This window comes from Cavia porcellus, unplaced genomic scaffold (assembly GCF_034190915.1).
Source record: "Cavia porcellus strain 051 isolate PalLab524CR breed Dunkin Hartley unplaced genomic scaffold, mCavPor4.1 scaffold_12, whole genome shotgun sequence".
Taxonomy (NCBI): Eukaryota; Metazoa; Chordata; class Mammalia; order Rodentia; family Caviidae; genus Cavia; species Cavia porcellus.
In genome coordinates this window covers 49,019,364-49,045,973 of record NW_026947495.1, presented here as the reverse complement: position 1 = coordinate 49,045,973, position 26,610 = coordinate 49,019,364, and the positions used below count along the sequence as shown (strand labels likewise).

The 26,610-nt window shown below is 37.4% G+C and overlaps 1 protein-coding gene across 7 annotated transcripts in view; it reads left to right on the top strand.

Moving 5' to 3' along the window:
• Positions 1-26,610, top strand: part of Itgb6 (integrin subunit beta 6) — a 127,786-nt gene that overhangs the window by 97,185 nt on the left and 3,991 nt on the right. For all 7 annotated transcript variants that reach the window (XM_003478677.4, XM_013142437.3, XM_013142436.3 and 4 more), the window contains 6 exons: positions 2,361-2,495; positions 2,697-3,114; positions 8,783-9,005; positions 11,401-11,498; positions 16,500-16,619; positions 23,047-23,213. In XM_003478677.4, the coding sequence (XP_003478725.1) occupies positions 2,361-2,495; positions 2,697-3,114; positions 8,783-9,005; positions 11,401-11,498; positions 16,500-16,619; positions 23,047-23,213 (1,161 nt within the window). The remainder of the gene's footprint in view (positions 1-2,360; positions 2,496-2,696; positions 3,115-8,782; positions 9,006-11,400; positions 11,499-16,499; positions 16,620-23,046; positions 23,214-26,610) is intronic.

Genomic DNA, 26,610 nt, shown 5'->3' with positions numbered 1-26,610 from the left:
CAATAAAGTTTTAGTGTGTAGAATCAAATAAAATCACAAAGCAAACCTTCACTGAATTATAAGACATTCCACTTTCTTTACTGCAGTACATTTAACAGTGTTGGCCATTAACAACTAAGGAAATGGGCAAATCAGAAAATAGCAATTGTCAAGAATATTTTCCCCCTGCAGTCTGAGAACCCCGTGCTCTGTCAGAGGTCCCATCTCCTTTATGGTCCTAAATCATTCCCGTAACTTACAAGGCAGTTGAAATAGAGGCATTAAACACTTGAACTGAAGCTTGTGTCCTTGTGTGGTATCTCAAAAATATCAAGAATCATTTATTATTCTTCTACTAAACAGTCTTTCTCTGGACTTATTACTGCTGCTTTATGATGAAGAGGTGAAGTACGCAATAGGTTAGGGCACTGATTCCAATTGTTTTCTTTTTACTTTTGTTATTTTTAAACCTATCATTAAAAGACTTTAAAATATAGCGACCTTCAGACTGAATTTCTTCTTTAGACTAATAAAACAGATGAAAGGAAATAGTATTATGGAGAGAAGACATAAAATATTTCCGATTGACTTTTAGTGGAGCAGAGGAAATTTGTGTTTATAGTTTGTGGCTACAAACATCAGCTGAGTATTTTGCAGTGCTGTATTGGTTATTAAATCGTGACATAAAAATCTTAAATATTGGATGCACATTTGTCTGACCATCTCTTGCTAATTCCCTTCTTTCCATAACCATAGAATAAAAGCTACTAGAAATATCAATGCACCCAAAGGTAAACTCCTACTGGAATTTAAACCATAAGAAAAAATCCACCTGGGTTGTTTTCCCTCTCTGACTTATAAAAAAATGCTCCATAAATAAATTAATGAAGGGCTGAAAAATAGAATTTAACACTGATGTCCTTTCCCTGAGAAATTTGCATTAAAGTATCCCTGGTTAAATTTGCAGTATGATACTCAATTATATCAATGCTGAGATTCCCTTCATTTAGGTTAGATTATGTCACTCACTAGCCCTCATTATTGCTGTCACCTGCAGAAACACCCTTCATTTCTCATTTTGTTCCTGATTCACGGTGCCACATCTCCAACACTACTTTCTGTCTTAATTCTTGATGATTGCAGTCGAAGCAGAATGTAGAGAAAGGAGGGTCATCTTACTACATAGCTGGTAAAATTATAGGTCAGGAAAATTTGAAGCTGAATATGCTTTTTAAAATGTCAACAGCAAAATTGGCTCATGGACTTAAAGCCTTTTCAATGATTTAAACAGCAATTTAATTCATAATATTTTCAAATTTACTTTTTTTCTTTGTACAGAATAGCGAACCCAGGCCATGTGTGCTAGGCAAGCACTCTTCTCCTGAGCTACATCCCCAACCCTATTCCAGTTGGGGTTTGTAATAATTTGGTTTTATCCCCCCAAATCCAGACTTTTATCCTACATGAAAAAAGAAATAGAAAAAGTAAGATGACAAGCTTGAAAGCAAAAATTTAGTCTTTCCTTGACCTGGTAGTTAATATACAATAGATGTTCAATAAATTCCAATGTGATTTTAAGGCACGGTTTTCCCCTACATTTTAAAGCCTCTAAAATTGGGGTCCATCTTGTAATTAACAGTCTCTTACAACCACAGCGTGCCAGGTGGCAATCAAGGATAGAGTTTCACTGACAATTATGGTCATCATCATTTCAACTTGTTAAATCACCATGGAGCCCTAAGAATCCTAGAAGCCCTAAATTTAATTGGCATTTTAAAATATCTTCCAAAAGTTTGCACTATGACTCGATGTTGAGATGAAAGTTATTATGTATGCAGAAATGTACCAAAACAGAGCAGCAGGGTGTAAATTTGATATCAACGAAGCAATATTTATCCTTGGAGGAATGGCAGATATTCTGTGTTCTTCAAAAAAGCAACAACCAGATGCGCTATGGGACCTAGGAAATAATGACACAAGCAAAGGAATCCATTGTTCCATTGTGTTGACAACACATAAGGAAAAGAATTGCCTTTTGTATGCCAAACTGTACAACTCAGGGTTGGGGGATTTGCCAAATCCTCAGAACTATGAAATGCTTTTCAGAGCAATGATAAGCTGATGTCTGTTATACACAATATTCTGCAAACCATCTCAAGTATTTTATCACATGTTAATTTTTGAACTAGTGTATTTTATGATTAAAGTCCTAGAATAGATAAAATATGAAATATATTGTCTTCTTGCTTCATGATATGGAGAATTTCTTTTAGACCCCGTTTAATTTTATTCATATGCAGTTTAATGAACGTAATTATAATTCCTTCTACCGGCTGTAATTTTTCAGTTGTGATTGCATTAACTCTTTGTTTTCACTAAAGGAACTGCGGTCTGAGGTGGAGCTGGAAGTATTAGGAGATACAGAGGGCCTCAATCTTTCGTTCACAGCTGTCTGTAACAATGGCACTCTCTTCCCACACCAAAAGAAATGCTTGCACATGAAAGTGGGAGAAACAGTAAGTAAATGGCCAGTAGACAGGCTGCAAAGTATTTGGATGTGTAGAGATTAGCTTAGTTCATTGAAACTGGACTTCTTCCAAGACTTGCCGAGATTTCCTTATATACATTTTTGGTAAAGATGATTTCCCCACAGCTTTGTTTCACCTCCTGCAGGATGGTGAATGGAGGAAGCAGATAATTAGTATTTTCTTTTCCAGGCTTCATTCAATGTGACTGTGAGTATACCAAACTGTGAGAGAAAAAGCAGGCATGTTATCATAAAGCCTGTGGGGCTGGGGGACACCCTGGAAATCCTTGTCAGCCCAGAATGCAGCTGCGATTGTCAGAAAGAAGTGGAAGTGAACAGCTCCAAATGCCACAATGGGAACGGCTCCTACCAGTGTGGGGTGTGTGCCTGTAACCCAGGCCACATGGGCCCTCACTGCGAGTGTGGTGAGGACACGCTGAGCACAGATTCCTGCAAGGAGACCCCAGACCATCCCTCGTGCAGCGGAAGGGGTGACTGCTACTGTGGGCAGTGCATCTGCCACTTGTCTCCCTATGGAAACATTTATGGACCTTACTGCCAGTGTGACAATTTCTCCTGTGTGAGGCACAAAGGGCTGCTCTGTGGAGGTAGGCTACATCTAAGTGCATCTTACATTATAGCTGTTAATGTACCAGGATGAGCTTTGCATTTTTGCTCCTTCCTTGTTTTCTTGGGCATAGTAAGTGCTCAATAAATATTTGCTGATCAACTCGGTGGGTTACACCAAGTCTAAACTTGGGATAAAGGAAACTTCTATTGCACTGTTTTCCGGCTTTAATATTCACTTGGGGTGAGATATCTGCCAATGAACTTACAGTTCTATTATTAGTAAAAAGGTAAAACACGGAAATACCTTCACTCCAGTTATCACCCCACTATACAAAACTGTGTAATCTGAACTCCATTATCTTCTAGACTTTCCTGGGTTAAGCTACTAGGTCTGATTCAACTCTTAAATGTTTGCTACTTTAAAAAAAATAAAAAATCAGACTGCTAAAAAATAAAAGTCTACTGCCTGGGACAAGGAGAACAGAAGTCCTAAGTGGATTTTCATGACCTTTACTCATTCCAGAAATATTGATTAAACACCTATCATGTGATAGATACTAGGTTTAGTTGAGTCTTATAAAGATGGGTAAAGACACATGTGAAGAAAGAATAAAAACAGAAAGAATACAAACAGATAATTGCTTCTAGTTCTCAAGAAATTTGAGAAAAGTTTAAAATCTCTCATTAAAAACAAATTTATGACTGTTATAATTTATTCCAATGTATATACACATATAGTTAAGCATAACTTCCCGACAAGAATTATTAACATATTCATATAATTTTAAATTACATAAATTTGTACTGCTTGAAATACTAACTGGCTGCTGAATTTAAGATCTGATGTCTTAGTTTCTTGCAATGTATAAGCAGAGAGCTCTTCAAAACAGAAAGCTATTTAGCTTTGCAGAAAACTAAGCAAAGTTATATTTTCAAACTGTAGTGTCAGGAACATATGAAAGAGACTAATTTCCAAGAAGTAAAAAGCTGGAGAAAAGAGGCCTCCAAACACTCTGAGCTTTTTGAAGACAAAAAAAAAAAACATCTTAGGTGTTTACTATTTTCATGTCTTGGCATAGCTTCTGCTGAGAAAAATTTGCCTTCCCACTCCTGGCCCCAACAAAGAGTGAAAACTTTAGGATCTGTTCCAGTTCTGATGCATGTCTCTCCCCTTTCATTCAAAGGTTTATTTTCTGATTGTACGAGAGCTTTCTGTACCTGTATCACTTCTTCCTTCACGTGATGTCTACAGGACACAATCTAAAAGTCTTTTAATACACACATATTCAAAACATTTGACTTTACTCTTTAAAAATCCCAAAGGCAACATAGTCTAGTAGTGATACTAACTCTGTCTGCATTTCATCCTTTACATCTGGATCAGAGGGATCTGGGACAGTGTAAATCACTCAGCTGTGCCCAGAAGCATACATTCTTTGATTATCTTTCACTGTATTTGTATGAAGAAGGAACAGACATAAACTCAGAGAGAGGTGGCTCGATTTGTATACTACAGTTAGGATGTTCTGACAAAAATACCTCTGTTTTTAATCAGTTACACAAATTCTGTTTAGAAAACACGATGATATCTTCAACTGGACTTAGAAAACTTGATCAGTGCCCATGTGCTTCACACCGTGCAGTACTTCATGATCTTCACACGTTACTGTTTCTCAAAAACTATCTTTTTCTAGTAGCATCACAAAAGATGTTATTCTATAATTAGTCTCTAAGTACACTAAAAGTAAACACAGTTACTTAAATTTAACAAATATTTGTGGAATATCCACTATGTGTCTGGGGTTGTGCTTGGTGCAGGGATAAAAACTGCCTGGCACTATTGAACAGATGCTGCTGCTGCTGCTGTTGCTGTGATTTTCAAAGTAGACCAAATAGGCCACAGCTTCACAACCTGTGTCATCTCATTTATTTCACAAGTAATGGCTTGGCAATGTGCTGCTTTCTGAAGGGCTATTATCGCAATGTCCTTTTTCATGCAACTTCTTTCATCCATCTGTAATACTCAAAGATAGAGGGCTCCATTGATTTTTTTTTTCTTGACCAAATTCCATTTGTCTCTTGTACTTTGATTCTAAGAGACTGGACACAGTAACAGGCAAATGGCATAGAGAACAGATTTCTTGCCATTATGCACTTACAGTTATTTGTCAGGACTTTCAGAAAGATCTATCCATCTGAAAAGAGTCTGCTAACGACTTCTTAGTTATCATCTCGCCTCTACATGTGACTAATATAAACTTCTTGTTGTTGTTGTTGCTGCTGCTGCTGCTGCTGTATGAAAAGGTGTTTTAGACAATGGTTGCTTGAGGATATCATTTTGCAACTCTGGAGACCAGGTTGCTGATTCTGAGGCCGTCCCAGCTGAGGGTTTCTAAATTCTAAAAGGAATGTTTTGTATTTTTATTGTGATACAGCTTTTTTACTGCTTTAGGAAGAGTTATCTAAATCTCTGCCACATAATTCTTACAGGTAATGGTATCCTTTGGCATTCTCAAAGCATCTGGAGATGGGTATTTCATTTACTAATAGTTATAGATCATATTAATTTTTCAGACTGCTGCAGTTTAGAAATGTCTTCCTGTCATGAATATAAATTTCTCCTTTTGCTGAGTAAGGAAAAAAAAGATATTATAGCTCTTAAGATTGCTTATATATAAAAATTTTAGCCTGAGTTAATTAATTATTCTTAGTTTTGAATGAATTAGTTCAATTATGAATTACATAGGTAATGAAAAGCAGCTGGGTATATTTTAACATCATAGATCCAGACAAAGTTTAATTTGACTTTCATTAGAGAAGTATGTGCTTTTAGTATATGTACATAACACATGTATATATGGAGCAAAATATATACACACTATATGCAGAATTACATAGTATGTATGCACACAGAGACACATACGCATATGCACACAAACACACACACACACACAAACACACACACACACACACACACACACACACACACACACCAGAAGCAATCAGAATCCATCTTTGAAACTTTTGTGATTATTTTTTTTTCAGTGATTCTTGTCCATGTAAACCATTAAGTCAAAGACTCTGCTACCCTTAGTCCTTTAGGCCCAGTAATGAAGACATAAAAGGAGCTAGCTACTAGACCAAAGTTTACAAGAGAAAACCCAGCACCCACCATTCTGTAGTGAACTTGACAGTGAAAGAATGAATCATTTGTGATTTCGTTTTGCATACTTCATTTTCAGTAAAAGTGTAGAAATTTTAATACTGATGAATAATTTTACTTATAAATTCTTACCAGACATTTTGAAGAATAAAATTAATAACTAGTACTTATGTAGAGCCGAGTTATGGGCCAGCTATTGTTATGAGCAATGTTATAAGCTGTAGATAATTCTCAGTTTTGCTGAAAAACCAAAACTTTTGGTGCAAAATGCATAAATGTGCATTTCTTTTTCTGAAAAAAAGTATCACTTATGAAAGAATTTGTAAGTAAATGTTATTTGTTTGGATCATTCAAATGCCTGTTTTAGTGCCTTGAGCATGGCAGGCACACAAAAATATTATAGGAAGGAACAAAAACTCACTCTCCTAAACACTGTATCATTTTAGAGTATGTTGTACAACTTATGATGTGGCCAGATCCATAAAGAGTTTTCCAGCACTGGATAAGCTACTTGTTCTCAGAAACTGGCCCTCTGCCTCCCCACCCAGCCTGGGTTTTTTGCAGCGTCAGCAGCAGCATCCCCATGATTTCTGCTCTCGGTGTCACTCAGGAGAATGCTTTTCCGTGACCACATTTTCAATGCTCATATTCTCTAGAATTCTCTCTCTGTCTGCTTTCCCTGGATGACCTGGCCCAGCTTGGCTACTCGCTAGTGGATCCAAACCCCAAACTTCAGGCTCATCTATAGATATTCAACCACCTAGGATGACTAGGAGAGACAAAAGTGAATTAACATAAACAAATATTATTTCCTCTTCTGTTTTAGGACCATTTATTCACTCAAAATTTGAGCCCTGCGGGCATTAGGTGTATAGCAGTGACCATGTGCTGGCTGCCACTGTAGGTGGGCACCAGGGAGGATTCCATCCCTATCTGTCTGCCCTCACAAAGCATGTTGCACCTGTCACACCGTGCCCTGGGCACTCTATCCCCGAACTGTGTGTCCTTTCTTTTTCCCATTTATTGCCAGTGGTTCAGGTCCCTATTTTTCAAAGACCTCCCAACTGGCTTCCTGTCTCTAGTGTGATCTCTCTACTGATGCCAAGATACTTCTAGGCATACGTACATCTGACCAGACCTTTCTCCTACATAAAATTTCAAAACCTTCAGGAATAAAGTTCTTACTTAAAGCTCACGATATTTCTGATAACCTGACCTCTACCATTTTGTTGACCTTTTCATCCTTTCCCATCCTTAGCCCACTCCATAGGATCTTTATCCATATGAAACTTCTGGTTTTAATCAGGTCACATGATTCCATGCTTACATCATTTGCCTATGCCTTTTTCTGTGCTTCAAGTGCATGTAACGCTCTTCTAACTATCTGCTCTCTTTATCTTTCAAATTCAACCCACGTATCATTTCCTGTGGAAACTTTCCCAGATTTCCAGTGCAATTTGAAAGCTTTCCCCCTGTGTACTCAGACTTATCAATCTGTATTATATTTAGTAGGAGTATTTACCATTTTTCTATAGTAGATTATAAATTCATTGACCATGTCTTACTTAATTCTATATCTTCATGACTAATATAATCTTTGGCATAGAGTATATGCTCAATTAACATTTGTTAAATGATGACTTTGTTATGACAGTTATATAATAAGTTGCAAAATGACTAATATAATATGCTCTATACATTCATCAAAATCACTGTGTGCACAAGCACAACATAAAAGCTATTCTGTAAAACAGAACAACACAGCTGTTCTGGAAATATATGTATCTATATGTGCATACCTATATTCATATGTAACTTCTTGTTCTTATCCAGTAAATAGTGCTTTACAAACCCAGTAAAGAAATATAATCACATCTGTTTTTTAACCTCCTCCAAAATGATGACTTTGTTGAGTACTCAGTGTGTGCCTTTGGGACAAATAATTGGTGAATACAAAAAGAGGAGATTTATATACATTATCTCCCTGATCACAACTATTAGAAGTAGATTGGTTCCCTGTTTTATAAATGAGTCTTTCATGATCAATCATATTGAGTTATATAAAAGAGTAGGTATGGACAGGGATTACATGCTGCTGTAGCTTATGATATATTAATTAAAAACAGAAAATGAAATGAACCATATATATATATTGACAAACACAGACTCACCAAGTAACTACTTAATGATATCTAGATTATCTCATTTTGTTTGGTTATGGTCTTTTTTCTAGAACAAGGTAGTCAAGTGGATCTTGAGTTAAGAGACCAATCAATAAATATATGCTGTTGCTAAAACACATTCAATAAAGTATATCCACACACATGCTTCCATATCTGTCTGTCTGTCTGTCTGTCTCTCTCTCTCTCTTTCTCTCACACACACACACACACACACACACACACACACACACACACAAAGAGTTTTTTTATTGTTTTTCCACATTTTTACTAACATTTTAAAGCAAAGAGAAAAGATACCCTCATTCCCACAAAACCTTCAGGTGTTTTGGCCATGAGTAGCCTTGAGCGTGTGTTTTACAGATAACGGAGACTGTGAGTGTGGGGAATGCGTGTGCAGGAGTGGTTGGACCGGAGAGTACTGCAACTGTACCACCAGCACAGACACCTGCATCTCCGAAGACGGCACGCTCTGCAGCGGGCGCGGGGACTGCGTCTGTGGCAAGTGTGTCTGCACGAACCCTGGAGCCTCGGGACCCACCTGTGAACGATGTCCTACCTGTAGTGACCCCTGTAACTCTAAACGGTAAAGTCTCCCCTCTCTTTTGTCCTTTCATGGATAGGTTTTCTGGTGATCAAAGTTCTAATGACATTTTGTAAACTCAGACCTCAGATCGTCTTTGCTGGTTTTAGTCTCCCAGCATCAGTGAAAACACACAAACCCCTCAGGGCCCTGTGATCCTTGGCCTGGAACGCCAGTCTCCCTTCTGCCTGTTTCTCAGTCCTGATTACCCAGAATCACAATGTCACATTTCTGCCAGAGACAGCATGGGAAAGTACAGCTGATGTCCCACACTGATAATATCAGATGGCCTCTGGGTTACAATACCAGCCACACAGAAGGATTGTCCTGGAGGTATTCCGCTGACACCCACGTGCAGTCAGAGCCTTTTCAGGGGAAACAGACAAGCCTCTTTCTAGCTTATAGTTTAACCTTCCAATCTATTTCTATCCATAGACTGGTGGAGGCAGAGGCAGAAGGATGATCTTATCTTTCAGCTCCCTCCATAGGATCAGCCTGTGGTCTTTGGTGTCTTTGTGTGGTTGTTATTATACAAATCTATTAAATATTGTACTTTTTTATACCATAAGAACAATAATAATCTCTTTTAAAAACCCACATTTTCTTATTTGCTGGAAAGAGAGCTATTTGTTTGGTTAGTACCTAACTTCCTCATAAAACTGGAGCAAAATTTACAGGTTGAATGAAGCAAGTCCCCAGGATGACTGATACACTCCAGTGTATATAAGATAGCAAAAGCTTAAGACACTCATATTTTCATTGACTCTGGTACCCAAAATGATGACATTCAGTTTTTCAATGTAATCAGACAAAATCAATTTTTCATCCAGTAGTTACTCACAATTCAGCTGTCAAAGCTTCTCTGTCACTGTCCCAGGCAAACAAAGACATGCTGGAAGTATGAGGGCATAATTAAAATTATTCAGATAGAATCAAATGTAAAATTTCCCTTCACATTTTCTTCATTCGTTTGCTAATTTATCTCTTTGGTAAACATAAGTTAGTCTTAAATCTGATTTGTGCAGTGTAAAAATTAACAAGGTAATTAAAATTTGAGAATCAAACAGATCCCCTTAGTATTTGTTAGTTTTGAGATGAGTCCATTCCTCCATTTACATGATATTCACTTGTCAGATAGGTATTTTAATGGTGTTAGATCATGGGTTTGCAGCAAGGCCTGAGAAGCTATAGGTTCCTACTTTCAAAGGTTCTGAGAGTCAAATGGAAAAGTTGAATATTTTTGTAAATTAACCACAGTGGTATCCAGGATGCCACTGAAAAAGGGGATGTAATAAACTCTATGCAACTATATGGCAGCCAATAAGGCCACAAGTCTATCATGGTAGCCATCAGTGGCAAATACTAAGGAGTTTTTAAGGGTTTCCACAATCTCCAGCAGGCCCCCACCAAACAGCTCCATAAAATATGTAATTTAGGTAAAGGCAATACACTGGCAAAGCAAAGGAAACTTCACAGCAAGACCTCTTTTACCATTCCCACATAGGTCTCTGCTCCTCAGCCCTTCATGTATAGGAATTCTGTGGCTTCCACTGCAAGGAACAAACCCATCCTCAAGAGTCAGGGAAAGTTGCCTAAGGAAGTGCAGCTTCAGCTGAGATTTGTTGAGGCATGGGTGGAGTGTGTTTTGAGCACTTAGAAGAGTATACATTTCCATGGATTCCTGGGAGAGAGAGGTAGTATTGTGTCGGTTCCCATAGTAAAAAAGCTTGTGCCATTTTGGCTTACTCCAGCACTATCTACTCACAAAGGGATCGGCAGCACAAAATTAATGCAGGCTCTCCATTTTACTTTGGTCTCTAGACTACTTTAAGATACCATAATTTCCTTATATTCTTGGAAATACATTTTTCTACAAGTAGAAATCTTTTTTAAAATACTCCTATGAATTCTTGGACTTATTAAAAAAAACACAACAGAAAAGTGGACTTTTAAAATAATCATATATGACATATATGAATATCATTAATTATTCTGGGAATTCTGATTGAGATATAGCTCATTTCTGTTAAAAAAAAAAACTCAAAGTTTTGTCCTGTCTTTAAAATCATTTATGTTTGTAATAATCTTTCCCAAGGAAAAAGTAAAATGAAAGAATAGCTAAATCAAATGCAAAAATATTTTTTTCTTAACCAATCAGAAGCAATCACTAAGAGAATGCGCAGTATTTATAATCAAGGCCTATGCTTGAAACATGGATTACTAAATGGATTACTAAATGCAGTGTCCTTGTGAATATCACCAAAATGTCTTTCTGAAAGTCAGAAAGGCCAGATACTCTTGTAGCACAAATTGCCACAGCAGCAGCAAAGCATATTTCAGCTGCACATCTGTTTTCCACCAACACCAACTGATAACCTCTGTTGAATCCTGTCTACAGGAGCTGCATTGAATGCCACCTGTCTGCAGATGGTCAGCCTGGAGAAGAATGTGTGGACAAATGCAAACTAGCAGGTGTGACCATCAGCAAAGAAGCAGGTGCTCTACTTGTCTTAAATTGCCTTTGTTTCCTTTACCTAGTTGTTCTTGGGAGGCAGAAACTCTGTGACTCAAGGGCCAGTCAGGCCATCAGGCTCACCCTCATTTATACCAGGGCTTTAGGCCACTCATATTCCTTAACAGTAAAAGCGTTCTGTAAGGCTACGAACTTGATGGCTTGGGATATAGGCAATTTAAAGTCAAGGCTATTTTTTGGACCACATCCCTGTTGACAAGTTCACCTCTGCTTCAAAAATGCAACTGTAGAGACTTCCAGGATGCAATATTTTCCAAACTAGAAGGAAGACAATTGAAGAAATGGCTAAATGTTAATCCCCCAAACTTGAAATTATCCTCTATCATCTAATTGCTTTGTTTTAAAATAAGGTAAGGCAGGCTGTCAAACAGTTTTCTTGATTTTAGTCTTACATGCTGGGCAGTTCCTAGCCAGTGGCCCTTTTTCCTTAATCCTCTCCTCCTCTCAATCTTTTTAAGGAGTAAAGTGCTTTTACTTTTTCCCCTTTTGCCTCACCCCTAAAACTAGGAGTCTCTGTTCTCTCTTCTGCAATGCAAACTCTGCTCTTGCTGTCATCAGTCCTTACATGTTTAATTATGTAAAACTGTGTTTTTTTCTGATGGCAAAATTTTATCTCAGATATTTAATTCAATTGCATTTTAGCTGGAAGGCTGTTTAAAAAGTTAATTGGTGAAGTTTAAACGAAAGATGACTGAGTCTTCTGAAAGAGACAATTTAGAGGAATTTGGTTTTGCATCATCACAAACTCTGCATTATCATGCTGCTCAGGAAGAAGTGCTACTCTGCAAACATTATGAATGTGACCAAGACCATTGCAGGTGATAGGAAATAACCCAGACAATAATTTATGACACTGTAGAATATGTATTCTGAATAGATGAAATTAGAATTTTGAAATTAATCCATTTCCAAAATGAACAGGTATAATGACATTTATATTCTTTTGAAAATTACCTTGTTTCAAAATTGAGAAATCTGACTGTACAGTTATATTACCCTATGTGGACAGACATGATTAGTGTTCATAAAAGCCCTCATTTATGCTTTCCTGGTGACCTAAGATAAACATGCCAAATAGCAGTAAATGGGATAAGACAGTATGTACCTAAGACTAATACCAAAGGTAAAAACACATTACAGCACCGAGCGAAGCAGCATTTGTCCACATTCATAACTAGTGCTGAGTCTCAGCCTGTCTTTCTAGGTTCATTTCACAGCAAACAGGGGGAATATTTACCAGATGGCTCTGAGAAATGAGCACAAATTGCAGAAAATGCCCTGCAAATGACTGGAGCTCAATTCACTACCAACATGGGAAATCTAATGTGTTAAAGGAAAGAAAAGGAATAAACCTTAGAAAAATGTAAATCCTGATGCTGTGAACAGAGCAGTTACTGTAGTTAGGTACATAATTCCTAGTAGATTGTCCTAAGTGCTTGTATTTGAAAAAATGGCTAGGCTAAAGTGGTGTTTAAAACATTTACTTTTTTCTTTTTGCCTGTTGGAATTATTTTCAAAAGACAGGTACACAGTATTTCTAGCTCAGAATTAGAAATAATAGTTGGATTATTAGTACTATTTAAAGCACCAATCTGGATGAATTTGAGAGAAAAAAAGGTATTTGTCAGACTGAGTTAAAAAACCAAATTTCTTTTTTTTTTTTTTTTTTTTTTTTTTTTTGTCTTTTTCATCAGTACCAGGGATCAAACTCACGATCACATATTTGCAAGGTAGGCGCTTATGCCGCTAAACTAAATCCCCAGCCCTGCCAAATTTCTTTTAAGTACTAGGGGCTTCCAGGCTTTCTGAACTGCATTCCCCCCTCCCCAGACCTTTTTATTTTTATTTTTTACTTTGAGATGAGATCTCACTAAGTCATTAAGTCCAGTCTGAGCTTAAATTTGTGAGCCTCCTGTGTCAGTCTCCCAGAGTACTGGGATTACCAGGGCTTGGGGGTGGGTACTTCTTTAATAAGCCTGCTTGGAATTATGCACCCACATATTACATTGATTACACTACCTTGAAATGATCATATCATATTTACTGTTCCACGAGGTCTTTTGGTAAACCCATGCATCCCCAACAAGGACACAGAGAGTGAAATAATCTAAGTTTATAATTCATTTGAAATGACCCTGAACTGTGCTGTGGGTACCTTGGGTGAGCACATCTAAGAACATGTGATTTAACCTTATTCATTCTATTTTACTAAGTCATGTTTTTGATTACCCCAGCATCCATGTACTCAGAGTATTGTTACTTAAAACATACTCCATGGAACACAGTTCTAAAGGCATCGAATATGAAAAGGCAGCCACCATTATATAAATTTTGTTAAGACTTTTGAGAGTTGTTGAGCACATTAAATTAAGTGAGCATATGAATCCCCAGGGACGCAACTGAAGAAACCAGAGTAAAGGAGAGATTGTCACACGTATTTGAGCATAGAACCCTTTACTCCCCTTGGGAAGCTGTTTTCTTTGAGATCTGCTAACCTACCCCAGAGCTGACGTCTTAAACCTCATGGTTCTCTTGACTCAGCTGGGCAGATGGTTTATATTTTCCCGCATTCTTCCTGGCTTTTTCCAGGCCTACCCTCTTCACCTTCTCTCTCACATTTCTTCTTTCTCTAAGTATGATTTCATGGGCTGCCTGAGACCTTATTTTCACTGGGTTATTCTAGAGTAGCCGATCAAGCACTCACAAAGGAGGGTAAAAAAAGAAAAGCTCATTTTTTATGAGCAACAAAAGAAAGCCTTAGCAGCTAATTATGCAAATCTTTCAATGAACATTTGATAAATACTAGTTCAATACACCCAAACACTATAAAACAGGCTACATCTAGAGCTGTAACAGGAAAAATAGTGCTAATGTTATTAAAGCAAGACTGGAGTTGTGACTCAAAGGTCACACTCACAGTTCCATTAAAATTTAAATAATCCTAGCCAAGAAAAGTAAGCCTCCCTGTGCTTCAGGACAGCCATTTGAAAGAAAATAAAACACAATTAATATTACTGAATGAGCATGATAGGCCATTGACATGTTTTCTACCTGAGAACAGAATGTTCCATTAAGTATAGTCAAGGGAGCAGAGATGGCCTGAACTGTCGTGGCAGAGAAGGGAAGGGAGGAGGAAAAGAAGGCAGAGAGGGAGGGAAAAAAGGAAAGACTTCGTGTGTCCTAATTAATTGGAGTAGCAAGGTGGGCAGGGTGTAGTGAAACCCTCCTAACAATGACTGAAGTACGGTCTGTAAATGCAGTGCCATTTGCAGTCTAACACATGAAATAACTCAAATTTCACTAATCAAGTATACCCAGAATCATTTTATTAAGATGCTTAATAAATCGTTCCCTAAAATTTCACAGTCTCACATCAAAATCCCTCTCCCTGAAATCCACATTTTTTCAGCTCTCAGATGATTCAGATGGTCATGAACATTCGGAAAGGACCAGACTAGAATGCTTGTAATTAGATTTCTCAGTGTGCATATATAAATACATAGATAATTCTAATGAGGTAAAGAGTTTACTCACATAATTCTGTTGTCTGAAATCTTATGCTAAATGTTTTACTACACCCATCTTCATGAATAATACAAAGCACACTTCTTATAGGATTTTATAAATCCAAAGACAAACAGCAATGACAATTTAATATTTATTCTTCTACAGCTGTAGTACTTGGGAACCCCAAGTAGGTTATTACTTAATTTTTGTTGGGGAGAAGGAAAGAAACACACATAGATTCTGTTTTATTAACACTATTTTTAAGCTAAAAATAAAGATAAGAAATCTAGGATAAGTGTATCCAGGACCATCTGGTACAATTTCATTCTTAATATTCTGAAACACTACCCTAAAACACACAAATATTTGATCACATGTCATATATTAGAGTAAATTTCTGGCTGAGGATATAGCTCAGCAGCACAAACTCCAGCCTGACAAGTATGAGGATGAGAGTTCCATTCCCAGTACCAAAAAAAAAAAAAAAGAGTAAATTTTCCAGCACTCAGAAGGCTGAACCAGGAGGATCCTTTCAAGTTTGAGACCAGCTTGGCCTACAAAGTAAGTTTAAAGCTAGCCTTAACTGAATACCCTCCCTCAAAAGAGAGACAGAGACAGAGACAGAGACAGAGAATATTGAATGGCCATTCTCCTCACTCATGTCTGAAAAACTGCTTCAAGATTCTCCAACTTAAAAGATAGGGGAACTAGGAAGGAGTTTGGGTTTTTGTTTTGTTTTCTTTAGTTAAGAAAATGCTTCATGATTCTTGCAGAGGAGCTAGACCACTAGAATGTCTAGTAAATAGATCTCATATTAGCCTTTTACTTTTTTGTCAGTTTCTTAATTAATTAATTCTTTTTAATTAAGAAAGCTATGCTGAATGACAGATAGTCATTCTGGACTTCTTTTAATCTGAGATCTCTCTCTGCTCCTTGTCCCTTAGCTACATAATGCTTCAGCCTCTATTTCTTGATATTACCTTATTTTTAAGATTGTGACAATATATGGCTGGCAAACTTAACTCTGCCATTGTGAGAAAGGCCCCTTTAAAAGTATCAATATCGGTTTGGACTGAGCAGCACTGTAATCCAGACATCCTCTCAGCCCTCTCAGCAGTGAGGAAAACACAGCCCCCTCATTACCATAATCAGGGCTATTCTATTCCCGAGACAGCTGTGGGCACCTGCCTGGGAGTTCGTGCTATTGAAATCCTGCCCTCGGCAGTTTGATAGGTACATGCGATGGTCAGTCCTGATTGACCACATCTGGAGTTGTTCTTCTGGAACATGAATGAAAATGAAAATCTCTCTTGGTGGGAAAAATTCTATGCCTTTTCAATTCCCATTCTGCAATATTGAAAATTCTCATTTGCATAGTAAAACTCAATACTACTCTGCTTTTAAGATAATCTCTTTTGAATCCAATTTGACCTAATGAATGACTCCTTTATCTACAGATTTCTCAAAGGATAGTTCTGTTTCCTGCTCCCTGCAAGGAGAAAATGAATGTCTTATTACATTCCTAATAAGTACAGATAATGAGGGGAAAACCATCATTCACAACATCAGTGAAAAAGGTGAGTGACTTGCCTTCCATTGTGTGTGACAAATAATGCTACACAGAAGAAAATATTTGGAAAGCCATGTTAGGTAGTTTGCTATAACAGATATTTACAAATTTTAATGGAATGCTGCTACATTACCAAAAATACTCATCAAAAGGTTTTCTGTGTTCCACTGTCTTCCAGTGAGGCCAGATAACACAATGACTTTCTCTTTCTCTGTCCAAAAGTGGGTGCTGAATTGTGGAAAGGAGAACTGATAAAATCAAATGTAAGCAAAAGGCATATCTTTTGGTAAAGCAAATGGGGAGGAGTATAGCCAATTTTAAAATGAGGTTAAATTGCACAAAATAGTTCTGCTCTGTCTCTTAATAACTGCTCCACATTCTGGAACATGCTTGCTTTTCTGAGTCCCTATTTCCTCATCTGTAAAATGGAGGAGAAATGGTACTTTAAAAAAAAAAAAAGCTGATTCAAGGAATGAATAGAATAAGGCATACGGTGTCACATACCTCACAGCAGAGGGCCATTAAACCATAGTGCTGAATCAGAAAAGATGCAGTGCAGCCAGTGAGGAAGGATGGTGTCCACAAAGAACCTCTGAGACCTCATTCTTTCTGTGCATTTTTATTAACATCAAGGCCTGCAGTCAGGGATTTAGGAGCTGCACAAATAAAAATTTCATATTCAGCAAAGGGAAGAGAGAAGTTTATATTAGGTACAAACAGAAGTAGCCGAGAATGTGCTTTTTATAATTATCTCTTTTTTTTTTTTGTCTTTTTTGTTTTTATGGGTACCAGGGATCAAACTCACAACCGCACACTTGCAAGGCAGGTGCTTATGCTGCTGAGCTAAATCCCCAGCCGAGAATGTACTTTTTAAGAAGTTTTCAAGGGGCTGGAGATTTAGCTCAGCGGCATAAGCGCCTGCCTTACAAGCAGGCAGTCGTGAGTTTGATCCCTGGTATTGATAAAAAACGAAAAAGACAAAAAAAAAAAGAAGTTTTCGAATGTGGTGGTTATCAGACTCCTGGAGAAACTTGTAAAGCCTCTGTCTGGAGTCAGCAGGACCAGTGTGTGGCCCAGAACTCTGCATTTTAGTGACCTGACCCCAACACAGATGGTCCCAAATTCTGTCTTTGACTGACTGCCCTGACAACTCTCGCTAAAGAGCTGTCAGAAACGGGGTGTTGCATCTACTGTCTTCAATTAATGATGTGTTCCCACTACAACTTCCCTAGAAATGACAGCTGCATGAAATCAGACCTCCTCAGACTCTGTCCCTCGCCTCCTCCTCTCCCCAAAGGCCTGCAACCTCGGTTTTAACCCAGATGACAGCAACAAGTGCAGACCACAAAGCTACCTTGCTTTCACGTACTCACAAAAAGAAAAAACAATGAATCTGTGCTATTAGGGAGTAAATCAGGGATAGTGTGTGAATGGGAAAGAGGAAGACAGACTGATTACAAAGGGACACGTGAGAGCTTGTAGTGATAGTAGCCATGTTCAGGATCTTGGTTTTGGTGTAGTATACATTTGTCAAAACTCACCAAATTATGCTTTCATATATATGTAGTTTATTAGCTGTCAGTTCTGACTTAATAAAATTATAAAAATGAAACCAAAAAGTAAGTCTTGAATCTGAAATCAAAGCTATCAATTGGCACCACTTAAGCACATAAAAACTAAAATAATATGGTGTAATCAAAAATAGTTTTAAACCATCACAATCCAATCAAGAAAATGAACAGAAAAAAAATCACATTTCCATGCAGAGCACAAGAGAGAAGTGAAGGTCACACAATCCAAGAAATGTGAGGATCACTGAGAACTTGGTTTTAAAGCTCAGGTAGGCAGAGTGCTCCTGGAGGCCTTCTCTTGAAAAATATCTGGCTTGTTTTTCAGTTTGCTTGGAGGACCCTGGGAACAAGTAACCTTCCCCTCCCTCTTCCTCCTTTCTCATTCTGCCTATTTTTGCCCTGAGTTCCAAATTTGAAGACCTGGGATTCCAGGTCTTCACACTGTGGGAAGGAAAAGACAATTGACGTGTGGGGTGGGCATTGTCTGTGGAGCTCTGGAAGAGCCAGGCCCATTCAGAAACTGGGATGTTCGCGGAGGAAGAGGCAGCTGTGGGGCTGTCGGGTGACTACTGTGAAGCCTCAATCAAGCAGGTAATTTCTTCCTTCACTTTTCCTTACTACCAAAGCATAGGGACAAATAAAATAGTGTAATAAAAGGGCATCACAGAACCTGTGCATGCTCTGAAGGATGGCAGGGTGATATGCCACTCACATTGTGTGGAAAAGTAAAAGAATAGACAATTTAGTAATGAGGAAACATTTATCAGCCCGAGGCATGTTTCACAGGAAAAAAAAATCAGACCAGCTAGATATAAATCAGATCAGCATTAAAAAGAGGGTCTGCTCTGGAAATGTGTTTTTGTTGTTTGGGATGTGTTTTCCAGTAGAATCAGTATTCTGTGGGTTTACAGGATGATTTTGATTTCAAGATAACTTGCTGAATCCACTGTCATAGTCACAGATGATTGGAGAATTCAACTTTATAAAGCAAATAATGAGAGTTTCTTTTGTATTATAAAGCTATTCATCCTTGTGCAACAAGATTCACCTTATGTTTTCTTAACTAAAGGCTGTAAGATGAACTTGGTGTATGCATTTTTAAAAAATCAGTTTAAAAGAGATTTTTTCAAGAGAAGGCCTCCTGGAGCACTCTGCCCACCTGAGCTTTAAAAGCAAGTTCTCAATTATCCTCACATTCTTGGATTGTGTGACCTCCACTGGGTAGACTTTCACTTGCAAACAAAAATCATGGTACTTGTGGACTAGGGCAGAGCTTTGTTCATCTTCCTTCTTACATTAGGAGGAACTTTCAGAGCCTGAGTCACATAGAGCCACGGAATATAGCGGAGGAGGCTTCCTGGGTGGAAGTAGCCATCTTCAGTGAATGCTGTACCTGCAGGTTCTACCCTGGAGAATCCAGGCCCTAGGTGTCTACAGATAGAAAAGGGAGAAGAGTGTTGTTGTAACAACAGTGCTTTAGAAAGTATTGTAATAGCAGCTCTCAATGTGGAGCCCTTACTAAAGGCACATGTCAGATGTTACATGCATTAATTCACTCAGCACCGTCTGCAGCATTATAAAGCAGGTACTAATACTGTTTACAATGAAGGAAACGGGGGCATAGAGACCTAAATAATTTGCTAGGTCTTACAGTAATTAAGTGGCCGAGCTGGTTGAGGAGCTCCCGCAGTCTGGCTTGGCGCCCATTTCCTTAACCACTGTACTACACTGCCTCCCACTGGCTGTGCAGTCACAATGAACATCTGAATTGCAAAAGCTGTTAGATCGGCATGTATAGGACTTACGTGAATCGTAGGTATAATGTAAAATTTTCACGGAACCACATTAAAAAATAAAGGATACACAGGAAATAAGTTTTATTTTCTATTCTCTCCAAAGTATTATTTTAATATGAAATTAATATAAAAATTATTGTGTTACAATAAATAAATTAATAATTCTACTTTTTCACATGAATGTTCAAAATCAGTGTCCATTTTGAGCTTAATAAAACAAGTGAATTTGGAAAAATCTTCAGTAGTTGCATATGGTAGAGCTACCAGACTGGACAGAGAAGCAGCATTAGATACCCAGAATTAGATATCCAGCAGCAGCATGCAATACCCTTAACATTAGGTGCAGCTCTAACCTGGATCTGACAGGCAACATTAGACGTAGTAATGGAGATGACCTCTTCTTTGATCTACAAATATGCCTTCAGTCTGAGTATCAAATGAAATATCAAAGAGTATGAAAAGTGAAGATCTTCATTGTGTAATAGTTGCTCTGGTACTTGGGCCAAAAATCTTTTCTTGACAAATGCACAATACCTAGTGAATTTACTAAAATAATTTACTCTGCAAGCTATGCCTATTCCTCCTTTATTCCCTGCTAGAGGGTTCTCCTAGTTCACTTTCTGGCTACCAGGGCTTAGCAAACTTCATCCTGCTTTGAGCAGGAACATGCTATGTTCCACCCCAGACATTTCCTAGCCAAAGACATAACCAATACAGTGCATGTTCTCATGACACGGCCTGCTGCTTTCTCTCCAGGAATAGTGCAAACTTATTAGAGGCAGCCATGCTTAATTTTCTATGCTAAAACACAGTCTTTAGATCTCCATGCAGTAGTGGGCATGTCATTAGCAACTTTACTTATTTCTACATAATCTTCTTACATAAAAAAGTGCCAAAAAAGTGTGTAAGGTTGGGCATCATGCTGTTAGGCAATCATTAGAGCCACTCAGATTCGGATTGGCTATACATCTGATCTGAAAAACAGCATGACCAGTTCATGTGTGTAACTCCCCTTATTAAATACCTACGAGCAATAAGAGGATAAACTAAGCATTATTTATTTCCTCCCTAGGTATCATAGATTTTTCCACACTTCTTGCAGAGAGATGCAGATATTTAATGATAACTTTTATGTAAGCTTTTTTTCCATGAAAGCGAAATGAGAATTTAATTACAATATTTCATTAAGAGATGTATCATCTCCTAAGCATATTGCTAGGTTCATTAGTCTTTCTGGGATCCATGAAGGAAGGTAGTATATAATTGCAAAATTATATTACTACTATTAATAGAGTCAGATAACATTTCATAGAATCTTCAAGTTGAGAAGACCATATAGAACACCTAATTTATAAAACTTCCTGAGGATAAGAATCACTTGGAATGCCTTTAACAATGAAAAATATGTGGCCTCATCAAAAACCAGCTGAATGAGAATCTCAGGGAAGATGTCACTCAAGCTGTGGAGTAATAAGCATGAAAACCCTGGCTTGTTTCTGTGATTAGGAAAGCTGAAGGGACACCAAATTTTGTTTTACAGATGAGGTCAGGGACATGGGTACTATATATCAGATGACCCTCCCTGCTATAGCGCAAGAACTTTCCAAGATATCAACACCTTGCATTAGGGTTCAACAAAATAAAACTGAAAGCCATGATTGTCTTCTATCTGTAATAAAGAAAACAACAGCAAATATTAATTTTTTAAATCTTTGAGACAGGGTCTCATTATGCAGTTCAGGCTAACTTTGAACTCACTAACTAGCCCACAAATCACAGAGATCTTCTTGCCTCAGCCTTCTGAGTGCTAGGATTACAAGTGTGACCACCATGCCAGACTCAACATTAATCTTGAGGTTGGTTTTTATATAAATTTTTTTCTTTTTTTTTTAATACCAAGGATTAAACTCACAACTTCGTGCTTGCCAGGCAGGCGCTTATGCTGCTAGGCTAAATCCTGTTCCTTACATAATTTTTAATACACAGTGGTGCCTCAGTTCATGAACTTAATTTTTTCCATGATTCTGGTTGCAAACCAAATTGGACAAGAGTCAAATCAAATTTAATGTTTAGGTTCAATGTCAACCTTATGGGGGAATTTGATTCAGTTCTTGTCCAACTCAGCTTGCCACCAGAATCATAAAATAATTAAGCGCATGAACTAAGGTACCACTGTAATCTCCTAAACTGCTCATGATTCAAAAACACCCTTGAAGAAGTAGTTGCATGCATGGAGCACACACGCATGCATGCACGCACACACGCACGTGCACACAGACACACACACACACTCCATTTCTACTTTATCATGTATTCAGAAGAGACTACTGATTAATTATGTAGTCTTTTTATGGTCCTTTAAATATTCTATGTACATCAAAGGTCACTTTGTAACTCTTTTTAAATTAGTCATCAAATACACCGACATCCCTAGGTGTCAGCAAGTGACTGGTTCCAAGACTCTCTTGCAGATACCAAAATCTGTGAATGCTCAAGACACTTAAATAAAATATGCAATCTTGCATATGATATACACAGATTTTGCTGTACATTTTAAACCATCTCTAAATCACTTTTAATACATAATGAAATGTCAATGTGTTATAGTTATTATATTTATAGTTTAAAGGATAACATTGTGGGATAGACTATATTTGTTCAATACAAACTTTTTCCCCAGTATTTTTAACCTGAGCATACAGAATTCAGGAATATGGACAGCTGACTATATATACATTGACTTGAAATGATTAAATTTTTTTCTTTTCTTTCATTCTATTTTGAAAAAGATAGAGAGCTATCCTTTCACGAGTAACTTATTTTTTTTTTTTAATTTCAGCAAGACAAGCAATGTCAATATTTATCTTCTACTGTGGAAAAATTATGAATGGAAAACCTGATAAGTAATTTCTTCCCATGGACTGGGAATGTAGCTTAGTGGTAAAACACTTACCTTGTATGTTCAGGGCCATTGGTTCAATATTCAAAAGCTCAAAACAAAAATGTCTTTCCTAAATGAAAGTATTTATTGTTTCAGCTCTTTATACAATTTCATTTGTTTCAACAGACTGCCCCAAACCTCCAAATATTCCTATGATCATGTTGGGGGTTTCACTGGCTATTCTTCTCATCGGAGTCGTCCTATTATGCATTTGGAAGCTGCTGGTGTCATTTCATGACCGTAAAGAAGTCGCCAAATTTGAAGCAGAACGATCAAAGGCCAAGTGGCAGACAGTATGTGAACACTTAGTGCAACTCTTTGTTTGGCAGTTACTCGGGGAAATAATGGGGGTGTGTTCCACTTTCTTCTGTCTAAAGGAGCGTTCAGGTGTTACATTCCTTCTCTAACATTTTCACCAGAACCTCAACAACTTTGATTTCCATTCTGCTTCAGGGGAAAAGGAATCTTTGTCCATTATCTGGATCCAAATAGCTCTCATGACATATATACTTGTCTCTCCATGCAGTGGGGATTGCCACCTCTCTAAAGTATGAAGCTCCTGATACAGTTTAATTTAGCACCTGCTTCCCACAAGGAGGGTCCCTCAGGCCCCATTTGATAAATCATAGGTGCTGGATCTAAACATTTCCATAAAATCAGTTATTCAGTAGCTAATGGAATAATGCATGTGAGTAGCATGATAGTTCATGTCAATTTCTATGGAAATAGTTGTTGCCAACACAGTAAGTTCAAAGCAAAGCTGAAAAAACTGTTTAAATATCAGGCAGTTTTTGTGAATAACTTAAACATTAGACATCTACTAAAAGATGAAATATCAACTTTTAAATATATGTACTCAATAGAAATAATTTAAGAGTCTTTTCTTCATACTAGGCAAATAGAAAACAGGACTACAATTTTCTGTGTTTCTTTTCCACAGGAGCGATAATTACATTTCTAGAGACTCCTAGAAACAATTTCATGGTTTTAATTTCATCTCTTTATCTATAATGGTGTGTCTGCCTATCTAATAGCAATTATCATACACTGCAGATTCTAAAAACACTGGAGAAAATACAGGCAAACACAATGTTCCTTTGGGTTCATTTACAAAATAAATTGATATTAGCAATGTTTTCCCTAAGCCTATAGCAATAGCTTCAATTCCTAAAGCAAATGAAATTCTCTTTTTTGAATAATTTTATCTTGACAAGGAATATTTATGTGTTAGTCATTTCAAATTAATCGTACTATATGGTGCAGATAACAGACAATGAAACTTTATCTTACCACTAAAAATCCCATTAGATACAAACACCAAATATCATGAATGGGTCTTGCTTAGATCCTGATTTGAACAGTCTAATTATAGACTTGTATTTTTATGACAACTGAAAAAAATTAATACTTACTGAATATTACAATGTTAGTAAGGAAGTGTGTTTAATTTGATTAGGTGTGAGAAAAGCATATTGACTTTGCTAGAAAATATACAAATATTTCAGTGATGCAAACTAAAAAATATAAAAGCAAAAAGAAATGGAAGCTGGGTGTATTTTGAAATAATTCAACACAAAGAGCAACAGGGAGGGAGGATAATTAAAACATGTACTGTAAAGTCTTCATAACTGTTGAATATAAATGATGACTTTATGGAGACTGGTTATATAACTTTTCTCTTTTGTGTATGTATAGATTTTTCATGAGTACACAAAGTTTTCAGGAAAGTAAAGTGTGGATTTGCAATGAGTGATCTATCCGTAGTAAGGTACAGTGTTACCTGATGGTTGGCTCAGTAACCTGTAACATAGTATTAACAAGCCAAACCTATGGCATACTTAATATCACCTGATTAGCATTGCCACAGATATTATTGTTAACTCTCGCCAGTTGTTAAGAAACTGCTTGGCAGGGTTAGAAGGGCAACCAGGAAAAGAATGTGGTTAAACTGGCAGTAGCAGCGAGCAGGTAGACAACAGCCAACCTAGTGAAATAGGCTTGATGTCCCCATTGTGAAGATGGGCAAATTGAGATGAAGAAAGGTTGAGGACTTTCCCAAATTGAAATACAAGTGGAGTTGAACTCTTAATTGTTAACTGATCTTCCACAGCCTTTGGTTGACCCCTTAGAAATAATAAGCAAGTGTTCTACAAACAGTTGTACAATTATGTGATGAGAATCTGGTAACCAGCATATTTTAATGTTCTTATAAAAAGGCATGAGTAATGACAAATGATTAGTATCTTTAAAATAACATTTTAATTAACAGTTAATTTTCCCCCGAAACATGAATGGTTTTCCATCAGGATGTAGAACATGACTGAAATTCAAATGCCAAATTCTTGCTGTTTCTTCATCTAAAATGGGACAAAAACATGTATTAAACAGATAAAAAGCATAAATGAAAAATAGTATTCCCCTGTTAAATTGAGTTTCTTTGAATAACAAATGTTTGATGTTCCTGACTAGATAATGGCTGGGTAATAATTATTCACTTGAATGTAAAAGAGGTTTAATTCAAATCATTCAGTTCAAATTTCACTAATATATCCTCCTGGAAAAAAACAGCATCACTCAGTGCATACATTTAAAGGCCTTCAATTTAATTCAGTTTTTATCAATAACCTATTTCTTTTCAAGAAGTGAATTTGACTGATCTTTAAAACCCAGGGATAGAAGGGACAGTACAGCTTCCTTACTCTAAGACCCCATTGGACTCTTAAGGTGACAAAGCTTAAGACAGAAAGATTCCCTCTTGTTTCCTGAAATATTTCATCACAGCTAGAAAGAGAAATTATCTTTTTATTACATTTTAAAAATAGCCCCCTGCATATTCCTTATGAAAACACAAATGGAAGACATTTAAATTCACCTTTGATTAGACATTTTTCTAGGATGACAAGTCATTAACTTGAGGTAAAAAAATGTTCACTCTGACATTTCTTGCAGCCATGGATTGATTTTGTTCTATGCTAAGCAAATCAGGTCTGCATTTGACAGTTTGCGGTCATTAGGTCACGACAGAGACTTTTCTTATTATCACTTTTTTCAAGCTCGAAATATGTGCCATTGCATTTGCAGAACCCAGAGCCTAAATTAGTACCCAGTACTCCAGGAGAAAATCAGCTTGGTCACCCCAAGAGGGCTAGGGAAAAACTGGCCCATCTGGCAGTGGAGAGGAGGCTCACTTGCAATGGGACAGGACCCAGGTCTGCATCCGAGCTGGAATTCCTATGCAGGGAGGTTGCCGCTGCGTGGCACCTATGCTGCCATGTATGTTTCCACACTCCCTCCTGCCAACCAAACGGTGTTTCATCACAGTCTGAGCTCTTGTCACCACCCTACCTCCTCCTTGCCCTCAGCATAGAGATAACATCTCTCTCCAAGGGCACATGAACAAGAGCAAGTCCAACAGCAATATGAACTTGCCCTTCCCTCGCTTTCACACTGCTTCCTTCTTCTCTACTGTGCTGGAGTCTGATTTATCCCTTGCCCTGCTATGCAGGGGATCCTCTCCCCAAATACTATAGACCTGAGTAAAAAAATTGCTCCAAAATACAGAATGAAAACAGCATAGTCAAAATTGCATGTTTCAACTAAATGCCTATAACATAACATTTTCTTATTCTGTCAATTGCAACTCAAAGTATTCACTTTATAGCACATATAAATTCTGTTCAGTATGGATGT